General features: G+C 48.7%; 1 protein-coding gene across 9 annotated transcripts in view; it reads left to right on the forward strand.

Moving 5' to 3' along the window:
* Positions 1-9,166: 9,166 nt before the first annotated feature.
* Spats1 (spermatogenesis associated, serine-rich 1) overlaps positions 9,167-13,585 on the forward strand; it is a 39,159-nt gene continuing 34,740 nt past the window's right edge. For 5 of the 9 annotated variants that reach the window (XM_087565107.1, XM_087565103.1, XM_087565101.1 and 2 more), the window contains exon 1: positions 13,313-13,378. In XM_087565107.1, the coding sequence (XP_087421233.1) occupies positions 13,363-13,378 (16 nt within the window). In that variant the 5' untranslated portion in view covers positions 13,313-13,362. 9 annotated transcript variants of the gene reach the window in all.

Genomic DNA, 13,585 nt, shown 5'->3' on the forward strand with positions numbered 1-13,585 from the left:
AGCAAGACAAACAGGGTCTGCAAAAGGCTCTGTCAATAAAATGAGAGCGGTGGGAAGGCGTGCAACATCAATCAGGCCTCCACACGCAGCACACAAATAATAACACGCCACCTCCTGCACATGTGTGCATGCTCCGGCGCGAGTGCGCAAGTGCGCATGCTCGGGCGCAAATGCACACGTGCTCGCGGACACATACACATGTTGAGTGATGGCTATGTCTGCGAGAGACCATGTCTCAGAGGAATAAGGCAGAAATTGACAGCGGAGGGCAGCCATAGTCCTGTGGCTTCTCCATACCCATGGCACCCTTACCCACCACAGTATAATGTTATAGGAAAGATGCCTGGATGAACTCTTGGGTGGATTTCCCAACTATTAAAAGGAAAATTATGGGGGCTGGGGATTTAGCTCAGTGGTAGAGCGCTTACCTAGGAAGCACAAGGCCCTGGGTTCGGTCCCCAGCTCCGAAAAACAGAACCAAAAAAAAAAAAAAAAAAAAAAAAAAGGAAAATTATGTATACAATTATGTAATTTTACAAAAAAAATCTGTACCACAGAACATGTACTATTTACTATTTTAACTTTCTTTTTCTGAGCCAGGACCTTGTGTAGCTTTGGCTGGCCTAGAACTGACATCTACACAGACTAGGCTGGCCTTGAACTTTACTGATCCTCCTGCTTCTGCCTTTTGAGTGCTGGGATTACAAACATATGCCATCACCCACGACATCATCATTGTCACCACCACCACCACCAACAACAACAACAACAACACATTTTGAGACTGTTATTTTAAGGCAGGGTCTCAAATAGGCCAAGCTGACCTCAAACTTCCTATGCAGCTAAAGCTGAGTGACATTGAACTTTTTTTTTTTTTTTTGGTTCTTTTTTTTCGGAGCTGGGGACCGAACCCAGGGGCTTGGGCTTCCTAGGCAAGCGCTCTACCACTGAGCTAAATCCCCAACCCCCCGACATTGAACTTCTGAATATCCTGTGTCCACCTCTGAGTGCTGGGATTGTAGATTAACACCGTGTCTCATTCATGCAGCACTGTGGCTCCGTGTGCATTAGCCAAGCCCTACCAACGGAGCCACATCTGAAACCCCCATTTTAACTACTTAAAATCCTTCTTAGGGGTTGGGGATTTAGCTCAGCGGTAGAGCACTTGCCTAGCAAGCGCAAGGCCCTGGGTTCGGTCCCCAGCTCCGAAAAAAAAAAAAAAAAGAACCAAAAAAAAAAAAATCCTTCTTAACTGTGTGTTTATGTGTCTGTGTGTATGCACACAGGAGTGCTGGGGCTCAAAGAAGCCAGAAGAAGGTGTCTGATCCCCAAGACTGGAGTTAGAAGCAGTAGCTACAGTTGTGAGCTACCCTGCTTAGGTGCTGGGAACCAAATGCAGTTCTCTATGAGAGGAGTTGGCACTCTTCACGGCTGAGCCATCCTCGCAGCCTTTGTTTCAATGGCTTTAAAATGTCCACTCACGTTACTGTGCCACTGTTACCACTATCCATTTCCATACTGAAGTGCTGTGTCCTCCAACCACCCTCCAGTCCCTGCTAACGCACTTCCTGCCTCTGTGACTGTGGCCCTTCCAGTGTGGACACTTGATGTGGAGCAGACTGAGCACGGTGTGACAGTCATCTGGTTTCTTTATATATTAGTGTTCACTGTGTGACGGCTGGCCATGCACAGCCAGCCATGACGCCTGTAGGATTGTCCCTGTGGATTTTCCTTTTAACTGTCCCCACTGGGGCGAGCTGCTATCCAGCGGATGACTCTTACGGGACCTAGCATAGGTATGAGGAACTGCCAACTTCTAGCTAACTTTCTGCTGTCACAGGAGTAAGTGGATGCCATCCAGTGTGTGTGTGTGTGTGTGTGTGTGTGTGTGTGTGTGTGTGTGTGTGTGAGTATGTGTGTGTGTAATTATGTGTGTGGTGTATGTATATGTGTGTGGTGTGTGTTATGTATTTAAGCCAGAAGAGGATGCCAGATCATCACCTTTATGGGAAACCTGAAGCATGTTCTGCTGGTCAGGATGAATCCCTGGTCTGTTTACAAGGTCATTTCACCGCCTGGAGAAAGGCACATCTGCTTTTGGGCTTTTCTGGAAAAACGAAGAAGCAGAGTAAACCCCAAGAGGACTGAAGTGTGTTAAGAGAATATGTTCCTGTCTATTCCAGGGCACAGGAATCTTGGAGACCTTCTGTTTTTTTTTTTTTTTTTTTTTTTTTTTTTTTTTTTTTTGGCCCCAAAGGCAGTAGAGGGGCCATCCGCATCCATGAATGGGCTGCACAAGCTCCTTCTTGGAGACACTGGGTTGTCGTTGCTGGAAACTCAGCACTGTTAGAGCTGAACAGCTGCTCCCCGCCCCACGTGGTCTCTATTTTCTCCTGTTTGTGTGGATCTGTCACAGCCGTGGCTCCCCACGATGCCACAATTTCCCAGAGATGCCGATCCAAATTGTTGCCCCCAGTATCCCGAAGAGTTCCTTTATCCTTTAGAGATCCACTGAGGTACAGCTTGATCCTTTGCAGAAAGAATTTCAAGGTGAGCCAATCTGACTCAGGGTTGGACTTTATTAAGAGACATCTGAAAACACATGTAAACACAGGGCTTAATAGGAAGAGGCCCTTGGGGAGGAGGGGGCGTGCCTGAGTGGTGGGGGCGGGTGTCCACAGCCTTCACAATAACAATATATACAGTTCTGGCGAATTCGGAAGTTAGCATTCCCAGAGGATTTCCTAGAAATGTGTGCACATAGGATGGTTCCTGTTAGGAGTGTGATGGGTACGGGGACACCCTAGACAGAGATGCAGGAAATGAAGATATTTTCACTCTGGTCCAAAGGTGAAGATAGCCTTGTTTGTGAGCTATACAGAGAGCATCTGCGGGGTGGGGTGGGGTGGGAGGAGGAGGCCATGTGTGAGATGGTGTACACTCGGGGTTTAATTCCCGGCACATTATTACTCCTACATTCTTAAAAGGAAATTGCTGAAAAAGCCCTTTCCGGTACCCCCCACCCCCTCGGAGCTGAGGATCAAACCCAGGGCCTTGTGCTTGCTAGGCAAGCGCACTACCACTGAGCTAAATCCCCAACCCTTACATCCTTAAAAGAAATACTTCTCTATGACTGCCTCAGTGGTTATGAGCGCTAGCTGTGCTTCTGGAGGACAGGAGTTCTATTCCCAGCATCCATGTGGGGATGGGGGCGGGGGCATTAAGGGATGGCTCACAACTGCCTGTAACTCCAGTCCCAGAGGCTCTGGTATCTTCTTCTGATTACCGTGGGTGCAGACACTCACATGTGTGTGCACACATAATAAATCAATCATGGCAATCATGATGAAATACAGTCTGTGTGTCAGCGACCTTCACAGTGAATGCTTATTATATTGGAGTTGCTTCTCAGCTTGTGAGAGGCCCCAGCCAGACTCCTTTCCTCTCCCTTTCTGCCCTGCCTCAGATGGGACGTGTGTTCTCAACTCCCCAGTTTGGGCTTTTCCCATGTGACTCTGAGTAACAACAGCACAGAGGGTGTGACAATGTGACATTTTCAGAAAGTTGAATCACTAGGCGTGCTGTTCTCACTCACCTCCTGCCTTTGCCATCTGACATGAGAACACCCACCCACCCTTGCTGTTTTCAGGAGAACGGAACAAATCTGGGCACCACACTTTAACCCAAGTTGCATCCAGCATCCAGGCCCCCTTCAGCCTGAAGCTGATTGGTAGTCACTGACTCATCCAGACTCATGAACGAGAGAACAAGAACACCTCGTGTGTGCTGTTGTAGGCAGCTGAGTTCAGGGGGCTGTTTGTTATGCAGCATTATTATGGCCAGAGCTGACTAATACACAGAACAAATGACAAGAAGCCAAAAGTAAAAGGATAAGGGGAGGAGATGCTGGTGCGAGACGCAAACAGCAAGCGGCGGGTGATGGTGCAGTTCACTATCAGGCTGTAGGAACAGCTGGGAAAGGAACCTCTCACCCCCATAGACACATAGACAGACATACAAACACAGACATACACAGACACACATACACATAAACACACTGACACACAGACACATAGACACAGGCATACACACACAGAGACATACAAATACACAGATACAGACACACATATAGACATACAGATACACACATCACACACAGACACACAGACACACAGACAAACACACACATACACACACACACACACACACACGCTGTGGTGGTTTGAATATATTTGGCACAGGAAATGGCACTATTTGGAGGTATGGCTTCTTTGGAGTAGGCGTGTCACTGTGGGTGTGGGCTTTAAGACTTTTGTCCTAGCGTCCTGGAAGCCAGTCATCTTCTAGTGATCTTCAGGTGAAGATGTAGAACTCTCAGCTCCTCCTGCACTGTGCGTGCCTGGATGCTGCCATGTTCCTGCTTTGATGATAATGGACTGAACCTCTGAACCTGTAAGGCAGCCCCAATTAAATGTTGTCCATGTAAGAGTTGCCTTGGTCATGGTGTCTGTTCACAGCAGTAAAACACTAACTAATACACACACACACACACACACACACACACACACACACACACACACACGGTGTCATTTGTGAACCCTGCCTGTCTGGTGTCTTTGACCAGTATTGCCAATGTCTGAGAGGTTTCCAAAGAGTGGAAGTTTGATTCCTTTGATGGTCCAGATTTCTCCTTAAAAAGAACAGAAAGAGCTGGATGTGGTGGCACACACTTTTAATCCCAGCACTTGGGAGGCAAAGGCAGGCCGATCTACCTGAGTTTGAGGTCAGCCTGGTCTACAGAATGAGATCCAGGACAGCCGGGGCTCTATTACAGAGAAACTCTGTCTCAAAAACAAAAACAAAAAAACAAAAAACAAAAACAAAAAACAAAGCAAACCCTCAAATAAAACCAGAAAGAGATACTATGTTTTTCTCTGCCTGGATATTTAGCAAAAGCAGAAATCTGATCTAATTGACTGCTCCATAGTCTGAACTCTCATTGGCTGAAATCAGTGTCCCTCATTTTGTTTCCTCAGCTCCCGGCAGCCAACCTGCTGGCCTTCCCTTTTCTTTTTTTCCTCAGGGAAATCTGAAAATACTTCCGCTTGTTGTAGGGAAAGGTGGGCAGGCCCTGGGGGAGCAGACAGCAGGGCTCAGCAGGCCATTCCATGCTGCCACCATCACTCTGTCGGGTGGCCGGGTGACTACTCCCCTGCACACATGAGCTGGAGGAGCATTTTTAACTGGACAATACCTTTCCACTAACACGCTGCTTTTCCTCCTCAGTTCTGGTTCAGATTTACACACTGGGTGAAGCTATCCCATACTGGCGAGGTCCTTGCCCAACCAGCTTTGCAGTTTTAGTTTGTGTGGAGAAAACTGTTCCAAGAAGGAATCTTTTCCATCTCTTTCCTAAAATCAACTCTTCTGGGGGGCTTTTTGTTGTCGGTTCTGGTTCCAAGGTCAGCAGAGAGGCAAACTGCTGCCTTGCTAATTAAGGTAGAAGTCTACCATCGTCGTTGGGACAGCCTTCTGAGCTCTGTGCAACATGGAGGACTCTTTTCACCAGCAGGGCTTCTTCGATGACCTTCTGTAGGGAGTTCAATCTGCCCTCCCACGCCTCTACCTGAGGAATGTCGTGTAGCCTTGGTTAAGATTATAGGTTCAGTTTTCTTTGTCCCGGTAAGAACCGGTTCAGCAAGCACCTGAGATCGCTGAAATGCTTCCGTACGCTAACGAGACATTTCTGTACCCTAAACCTTCAGCCAACGACCTTTGCCCACCCCGAATGTTCCTACCTGTGACTTTTCTCTTTGCTGTTACCAAATATCTGGCAGGAAGAGACAGGAAGTTCGTTTTAGAGTCTGGTTGAAGGGCTGTCACCCACTGAGGCAGGGGAAGGCCTGCTATGAGTGTGAGGGGGCAAGACAACACAGAGCTTCCTCCATCTTGCTCTTTCAGAGGCCGTTTTAGGTTTAACTAGAATTTGATCTCCTCGTGTTGTCCCACGTTAATTAGACGGGAAAAGAAAGACTACTGACCCAAATCATTGTGGCCAAATTAATTAAAGCAAACAATTAACTATATAGTAAGTTTTAAAATTCGTATACATGGGTTTTGAGACCGCAGCATTGGATGTGAAGAAGATAAAATTTTTATAGCTCAGAGGTAGGGGATTTCCAAATGGGGGACCTGGAAGGGAAATAGGCGGGGTTACAGGATGGCCTATAAGCACCACAAGTCTGTCATAGCAACTTCCGGAAACAAAGGCGAGGGGGTCGTAACAGCAGGTAGAGGAGGGTTTTGTAGGGTAAAGGACATCTTGGTGATCATCAGTCTAGGAACACCACAAAGCAACAGCCTCACACAACAGTTTTACTGAGACAAGAGGGTACAAAATGGCTGCCTCCGAGTGAGGATGGAGACTGGCAGGCCAGGCCAAGATAGCGGGCTTTATAGGTGAATAGGTGGGCTATAGAGCATGCATATAAGGGAGCTACCATGAGGGTGGCAATGGTGGAAACACATTCCATTGGCCGTTAGTGACGGCAGGCTGTTCATGCTGAGTCACTGAAGGTGCCATGGGGGTGCTCTGAGGAGCTTGGTTTCAGGATGTGGACCGACATATTAGATCACATTACAACACAGTAGACCAACAGGTAGTTATAACAAGGTAGCCAAAACGACCCTTTTGAAACAAAGGTGGGGCTGCAAAGATGGCTATAAACAAGTTTTCGAAACAAAGACATGATTACCATTCTTGAAACAGGCAGAGCAGTGCCCTTTGTAGTTACAGCTACAGGTGGGGTACAGCCCAATCCTTGGAAAAACAGGCTTAATCGTAAAAGAAATGAACCTAGTGTGTCTGTACTGTAAGCGGCTCTTAAGCCTAAGATAAAGGCAGGCTGGCTCTTCTCTCGATGGGAAGCCCTGTGGAAAATTACCCAACCCTGTTCTAGGAGCCTGAGGTCAAGATGCCTCAGCTAACTTATCCTGGCTTCTGTTAAACTGCCTGCTTGTGCAAACCTCCCCCTGCAGCTACTGAACGAGACACCAGGATGTGAATTTTGCCTTAAAAAACAAAACAAAACAAAACAACCCCCCCAAAAAAAACCTTATGCTAAACACACGGGACTACACTTGGGTCCTAAATACCTGAGTGTAGTCCCAGCTGGCTGAGTTAAAGACTCTCATTGGCTTTCTGTGTTGTGTTCTCTGGTGGGCTTCCTGTTCCAGCAGGGGGGTGAGGGAGTTAGTCACCTTACTTCTGAGTCCGAGAGTAGAGGGGTCAGGAGGAGGCCATGAAACTTTAAGCCTCACCCTCCGTGGCCCAGTTCCTCCAGTGAGACCCTACCTTCTAAATGTTCCATAATTTCCCTCAAACAGCGTGTCTACTTGGACACCAACTGTTCAAACACCTGTGTTTACTGAGGACATGGAAACGGGGTGGGTATGGGGTGGGCGTAGGGTGTACGCTGATGGTTCTATAGCTTCCACCAGGGTCTAGCATCCCTCCTCACAGAATGCCTGCTGAGCAGGGTTAGCAGATAGCCTGGGCTTGTGAACCCTCACACGACCTCACCTCACACGACCTCACCTCACACGACCTCACCTCACACGACCTCACCTCACACGACCTCACCTCACACGACCTCACCTCACACGACCTCACCTCACACGACCTCACCTCACACGACCTCACCTCACACGACCTCACCTCACACAACCTCAGGTGTTGGCTCTGCTCGTATTCCGCCTCACGAATAAAGGGCCAGGCTCATGGAAGGTTTTTCCTGAGTCAGCATCTTGGTTTCCATGGTTTCCATGCTGTCACGTTGATTTTCAAAGTACTGACTGGTTTGAAAGCCCTGATAACATTTATTTATACTTTCTTTTTTCTTGTGTGTGCGTGTGTGTGTGTGTATGTGTACGTGTGTGTGTGTGTATTTTATGAGTACACTGTAGCTGTCTTCAGACACACCAGAAGAGAGTATTGGATCCCGTTACAGATGGTTGTGAGCCACCATGGGGTTGCTGGGAATTGAACTCAGGACATCTGAAACAGTTGTCAATGCTGCTGAGCCATCTCTCCAGCCCTATACTTTATTTTTTAGAAAAGGGATACAGTTTTGCACTGTTTAACTGTTTGTAGTATTTTAATAGGCTCCAGAAAGAGTCTGCCCTCTGCTGGCCAATTCTCTCTCTGTCTCTCTATCACTCGTCACTCTGTCACTCTCTGTCTCTGTCTCTCTCTGTCTCTCTGTCTCTCTGTCTCTCTGTCTCTCTCCCTCCCTCTCTCCCTCCCTCTCTCCCTCCCTCTCCCCCTCCCCCTTCCTCGCCCTCTCCCTCTCCCTCTTTCTGTCTCTCATGTTTTTCGAAACAGGGTGTCTCCTTGTAGCCTTGGCTGTCCCAGAACTCACTCTGTAGACCAGGCTCGTCTGAAGCTCAGAGATCCACCCACCTCTGCCTCCTGAATGCTGGGACTAAAGGCACTGGATGTTCTCTTTAAAGACGTGGATCACTTCAGCGCATCTGTCACCCCAGGACTTGGGGATCTGAGGCAGGAAGAACTCAAGTTTGAGGTTAGCTTGCACTACACAGTCCCAGAACCAAAACAAACTCAGAGCAAGAACAGTAATAAAATAATATGGATTATGTAATGCTTCTGTTCCAGTTTGGAAGGTCAGGTACCAATTCCAGGCAACAGAAAAGTCTCCCCCTTTATTTCCCATTAATATGTGATGTCAACTCTTAATCCTGCTTGAATCCGCCCTCATGACCCCTGTGACCTCTGCCCTTTCTACCTTGTCCAGAGATTAATGTTCCATTATATCCATTTTAAAGATGTTTCCCCAATCACAGGTCTAGATGTTGTCTTTGTTGCCTATGGCTGTTTTCTCATATCCGGCAAGTCCCTTCTGGTCCCCTCTCCTCTTAGCGATGTTTCTACCGGCTTTGCAGTTTCTCAAACTCCCTAGAGTTCTTAGGGTTTCTATTGCTGATACGAGACACCAGGACCAGGGCAACTCTTATAAAGGACAACATTTCACTGGGGCTGGCTGACGGTTCAGAGGTTTAGTCCATTATCATCATGAGGGAACGGGGATCAACATGGCGGCGTGCAGGCGGGCATGGCGCTGAAGAAGGATCTGAGAGAACTCTCTTCATCCACAGGCAGCAGCAGGAGACTACTGTCCACAGGCAGCCGGGAGGAGGTAATGAGATGACGAACGCAGCCGTCATTGCGGAGAGCGCTCGCATGAGGGCCTGGGCCTATGGGCTTGTGGTGAGTACCCAGGCTCACTAGGAAAGCAAGAGCCAGGAAGACTCTATCTCCTGAAGCCAGAAGATAAACGCCGCTGGCCTGATTCTTTCATGTGGGTACGGGGAAGTGAACTCAGGTCCTTATGATTAGAGAACAGGCGGCATTTTACTTCCTCCATCTTGCGGGCTCCCAAGACTGCTTTTGATTCACCTTTGAGTCTTCACTGAGCATTCTTCTTGGAACACAGAGATATCTAATTATGGATCCTGACCTACGCTGACAGTAAGGTTCGTTGTCGACCTGGGGGCTGGCAGTGTTAGCTGGATCTGGGGTCACTCAAATTTTCTCACCCCACTGAAGGTTCAGCAGACTGTGCCATTCAGCTCCCTCCAATTGAGAGACCCCCCACCAGGAGGCCTCGGCCTTCAGGTTGTGACAGAGGACCGGGCATCTTTTCCCCAATGCACGGGTTTACACTGCCCTCTGGTGGACACTCATGGTATACACAGGCTCAACGATGAATCGTAGTGGGTGACCTTTTTCTGACATTGAAGAAAACTTGCTTCCCTGTAGGGGTTTTTGGCTGAGCTGCTAGGCCTCCAACCCCCAATTTACCTTGCATCTCTTGGGTGTGTTAACAAGCACACGGCCTTTTTACTCGTGTATGCCACTCCTCAGATAATGCCTGGCTCAACTCTCTTCTCACAGCATCTCAGCCTGCTTTGCCAAGACCCATGAGAGAAGAGGGACAGTTTATCTGATATCTTTCTCCTCTGCTGTCTGCTTTTTCTCTTATCCCCACGCACCTAATTCTTATTTCTGCCTCAGCTTCTCTCAAGGGTGGGGTTGCAGGAGGTGTGGGAAAACAGAGAAAACATCAGCTGACTGATGTCAGTTGTGCGTATCTGTCCATCTGTCCCTGTAGTGTCACGCTCTCCAAAACCCCAGAGGGAGGAGCTCTGTAGGCTTCGCTGAATATCGAGGCCAAGATCTTCTAGTACTGGCAAACTGAGTGGAGAAGCCTCAGGGGCTTAGAGTTCTAAGCCTTTAGAAGGCAGAGACTCATGGCTCTTGGGTTGAAGGCTTACCTCTAGCATCAGGGGCTCTGGCTGCAGTGGTGGCCTATCAGAGCAAGAAGCAGTAGACGGCTCGGACCTTCTAGGGCTACAGTTCTTGTACAGGCCTCAGGTATTGGGCCCCTTCCGTGTGCAGCAACCAACGCCATGGGTGCTGTTTGGGAAGTTGGGATCTTTGTTCTCCACGGCTGGGTTCTGTTACAGTTCCCTGAAACCTTGGCCCTTACGGCTTGGCAGCTCTCAGGTCTATTGCTGTAATCTCCAGTGCTGTTTGCTCCACCATTGCAGTCTCTCTTTCTGTTACTAGCTGAGTCCACTCTACTAAGGGAGTAGGCAAGAAGGCCCGGGCAGCCGGCTCAGTCGGTAAAGAGCATTTGAGCCTGGGTTTGATCTTCAAGAACCTATCTTTAAAAGCTAGGAGAAATGTACCTTTGACTCCAGCACCAGGGAGGCAGAGAGGAACGGCTCCCTGGGGTCTGCTGGCCAGAAAGTGTAGCCGAATAGGTTAACTATTCAAAAAAAAGGTGGAGAGTGACTGGGGAAAATGCTCGCCATAGACCACACATATGCGGGCACGCGCGCGCGCGCACACACACACACACACACACACACACACACACACACACTCGGAGTATGAAAAGATCATTTTCTATTGACACTACCAACCTCTCTAATCCCAAGAGGGTGCACAGAAGACGGTCTCCTACCTACTGTATACAAAGGGAGCTCTGTGAACTGCGCTTCTATATCCAGGGATGCTTGCACCAATCACAGTGGACTCTTCTGCGAATGAAGGACTGTGTTTGTACTAGCTGCAGGCTTTCTGCCGGGCTGCCAGGAAAGTGTTCCTCTTGCGGTTAGAGGCAAGACCATTTAGAGTTTACCAGAGTTTTTGATGACAATGAGGTCCATGCAAGCTGTCCGAAGCGGTCCTAGGTGGGGCTGCACCTCCAAGAGCCAGAGAGCTTGGGCAGCAAGCAGCTGTAGTTGTTGGGTGGCTGTGTTACTTCCTTGGAGTGTCCCAGTGGCTGCCACCAGCATAAGGGCAGTCCGCCTGACTGGACGACAGCCCTATGATGGCAGTCAGGGTTCCTGGGGAAGCTGTAATGCCTGTCAACTGAAGAGTCAAAACACTTCATCTCAGCACTCAGGATGCAGAGGCAGGGGCAGGCAAATCTGTGTGTTCGAGACCAGTGTGGTCTACATAGAGAGTTCCAGGCTGGCTGTGGCTACGCAGAGAGACTCTGTCTCAGTAAAATAAAAGTCAAGCCACTCTGGCCCCAACATCCTAGCTTTTATAAAGAAAAAAAAGGGCATTAAGAGGGATGCTTACAACAAGATTTGTCATTAATGAAAAGACACTTCAGCTGTAATTAACAGTACTTTAATCAAGCTTTGTTCCTGCCCCAGAGAGAGATGGGGCCTTCTAATCTGTCAGTGCCTTTGACCTTGTTGTGGTCCCTGATAGAAGTGCTACTATTTTACAATTAAAATTAATCCAGAGAAACTGACAATATTCAACTGTTTGATCCCGTGAATGGCCATTCTGCCATTACCATCTTCTCTTTCTTTCTGAGACACAGTTTCTCCGTGTAGTTCTGGCTGTCGTAGGACTCGCTCTGTAGACCAGGCTGGCTTTAAGCTCACAGACCCACCTGCCTTTGCCTCCAGAGTGTGCTGGCATTAAAAGTGAATGCTCCTGGGGTTGGGGATTTAGCTCAGTGGTAGAACGCTTGCCTAGCAAGCACAAGGCCCTGGGTTCAGTCCCCAGCTCCGAAAGAAGAAAAAAAAAAAAAAAAAAAGAACAAAAGTGAATGCTCCAGCTCTGGCGTCTGTTTATAACCCCAGTGGCTGTCTACTATTGGATAACTCCTCAGTAAGGGGCGTGGCCTGGGGAGCACCTCCTCTGTGCAATGTTTGGCTAGCTCAGTTTCGAGATCTTTACAGCCTTTCTGCTGTTTCTTTTACAATCAATGAAATTATTAAAAACAGAACCACTCTGCGAGAGGGTTCAGTGGGTAAAGCGCTTGCTGCACAAGCTCGGGGACCTGAGTTCGAGCCCTGGAACCCACTAAAAGTCACGTGATATGTTTATAAGCGGGTGGGGCAGAGATAGGTAGATATCCTGGGACTCCTTGCCAGTGCAGCTGTAGCAGTGAACTCCGTGTTCATCGAGAACCTTATTTCAAAAGAATAAGGCAGAGAGCAATGGAGGAAGACACCTGACATTGAATTCTGGCTGCCACAACCTCACCCTCCCAACACGTGTGCACGCACGTGCATACAGCACACAAATAAATATGAGTATTTAAATTAATTAAAGATCTGTATTTTTTTTTCTACTTAACCATAGGAGAAACTAGATAACATAAATTTAGAGACTAAACTTCGGGGGGGGGGACGCTGGGGGGCGTTTCTATGCGCGATTTATTAGGGAGAGGGTTAGAAAGATAAATTTCAATCTATACCATGGAAAGAATGCTAGCTTTGTAAGGTGGAACTTGGGAGTGAATCCGTTCTCTGGATGACCTTGAACGAGTCTTTGCTCCAAGTCAGTTTTCTATTTTGAAAAATGCAGCTGGCTGTTGAGGGAAGACAGCATCCAGCAGGGCGCCTGGCCCAGAAAAAGGCGCTGTAAGTGGTGGGTGAGTCCTGCCTCATCAGGATGCCAATTCTACACCGATATCTGCAAGCTTTATAGAGGGTGCATCGCTCATGGCCACCCGAGGTTTACAGAAGTAGCAACGACAGTTGTTGGAAAAGAGACACAAACTGTAACAAAATCCTGAGGCTCTGCAGCTCTTAGGTCTGAGACCCCCATCCTCAACCCGGGCCAGAGCTCCGGATGCTGGAAGATTGGTGCGTCCAGAGTAGCGCGCCAGCTCGCGGGAAGTGGCGCGTTGTCCTGGCAACCCTGGACCGAGCCTTGCAGGCGGTAGTAGCGGCCCTTGCTTTCGCTTTGCCTCCCGGCATTCGGCAGTTCCGCTGCCCGTTGGTGCGTTGATCTGGGCCGTATCCGCAATGGAGTCCTCCAAGGGTAGATGAAAGGTTTCCCCCAGGGAAGTAGGGTGGCACTCAGAGGTGGAAAGGAGACTCAAGGGTGGGGCGGAGCGAGTACTCTCTGGAGCCTGAGTCCGGAGGAGGGGGAGTGGGCTTGGCATTCAAACCATGAAGACCTCTAGGGGGACCAGCGAGATTTAGGGTTCCCCCTTGCTCTGCCTCTTCAATTTCAATGACTTGTGGG

Source organism: Rattus norvegicus, chromosome 9 (genome assembly GCF_021556685.1).
Source record: "Rattus norvegicus strain SHRSP/BbbUtx chromosome 9, alternate assembly SHRSP_T2T, whole genome shotgun sequence".
NCBI lineage: Eukaryota > Metazoa > Chordata > Mammalia > Rodentia > Muridae > Rattus > Rattus norvegicus.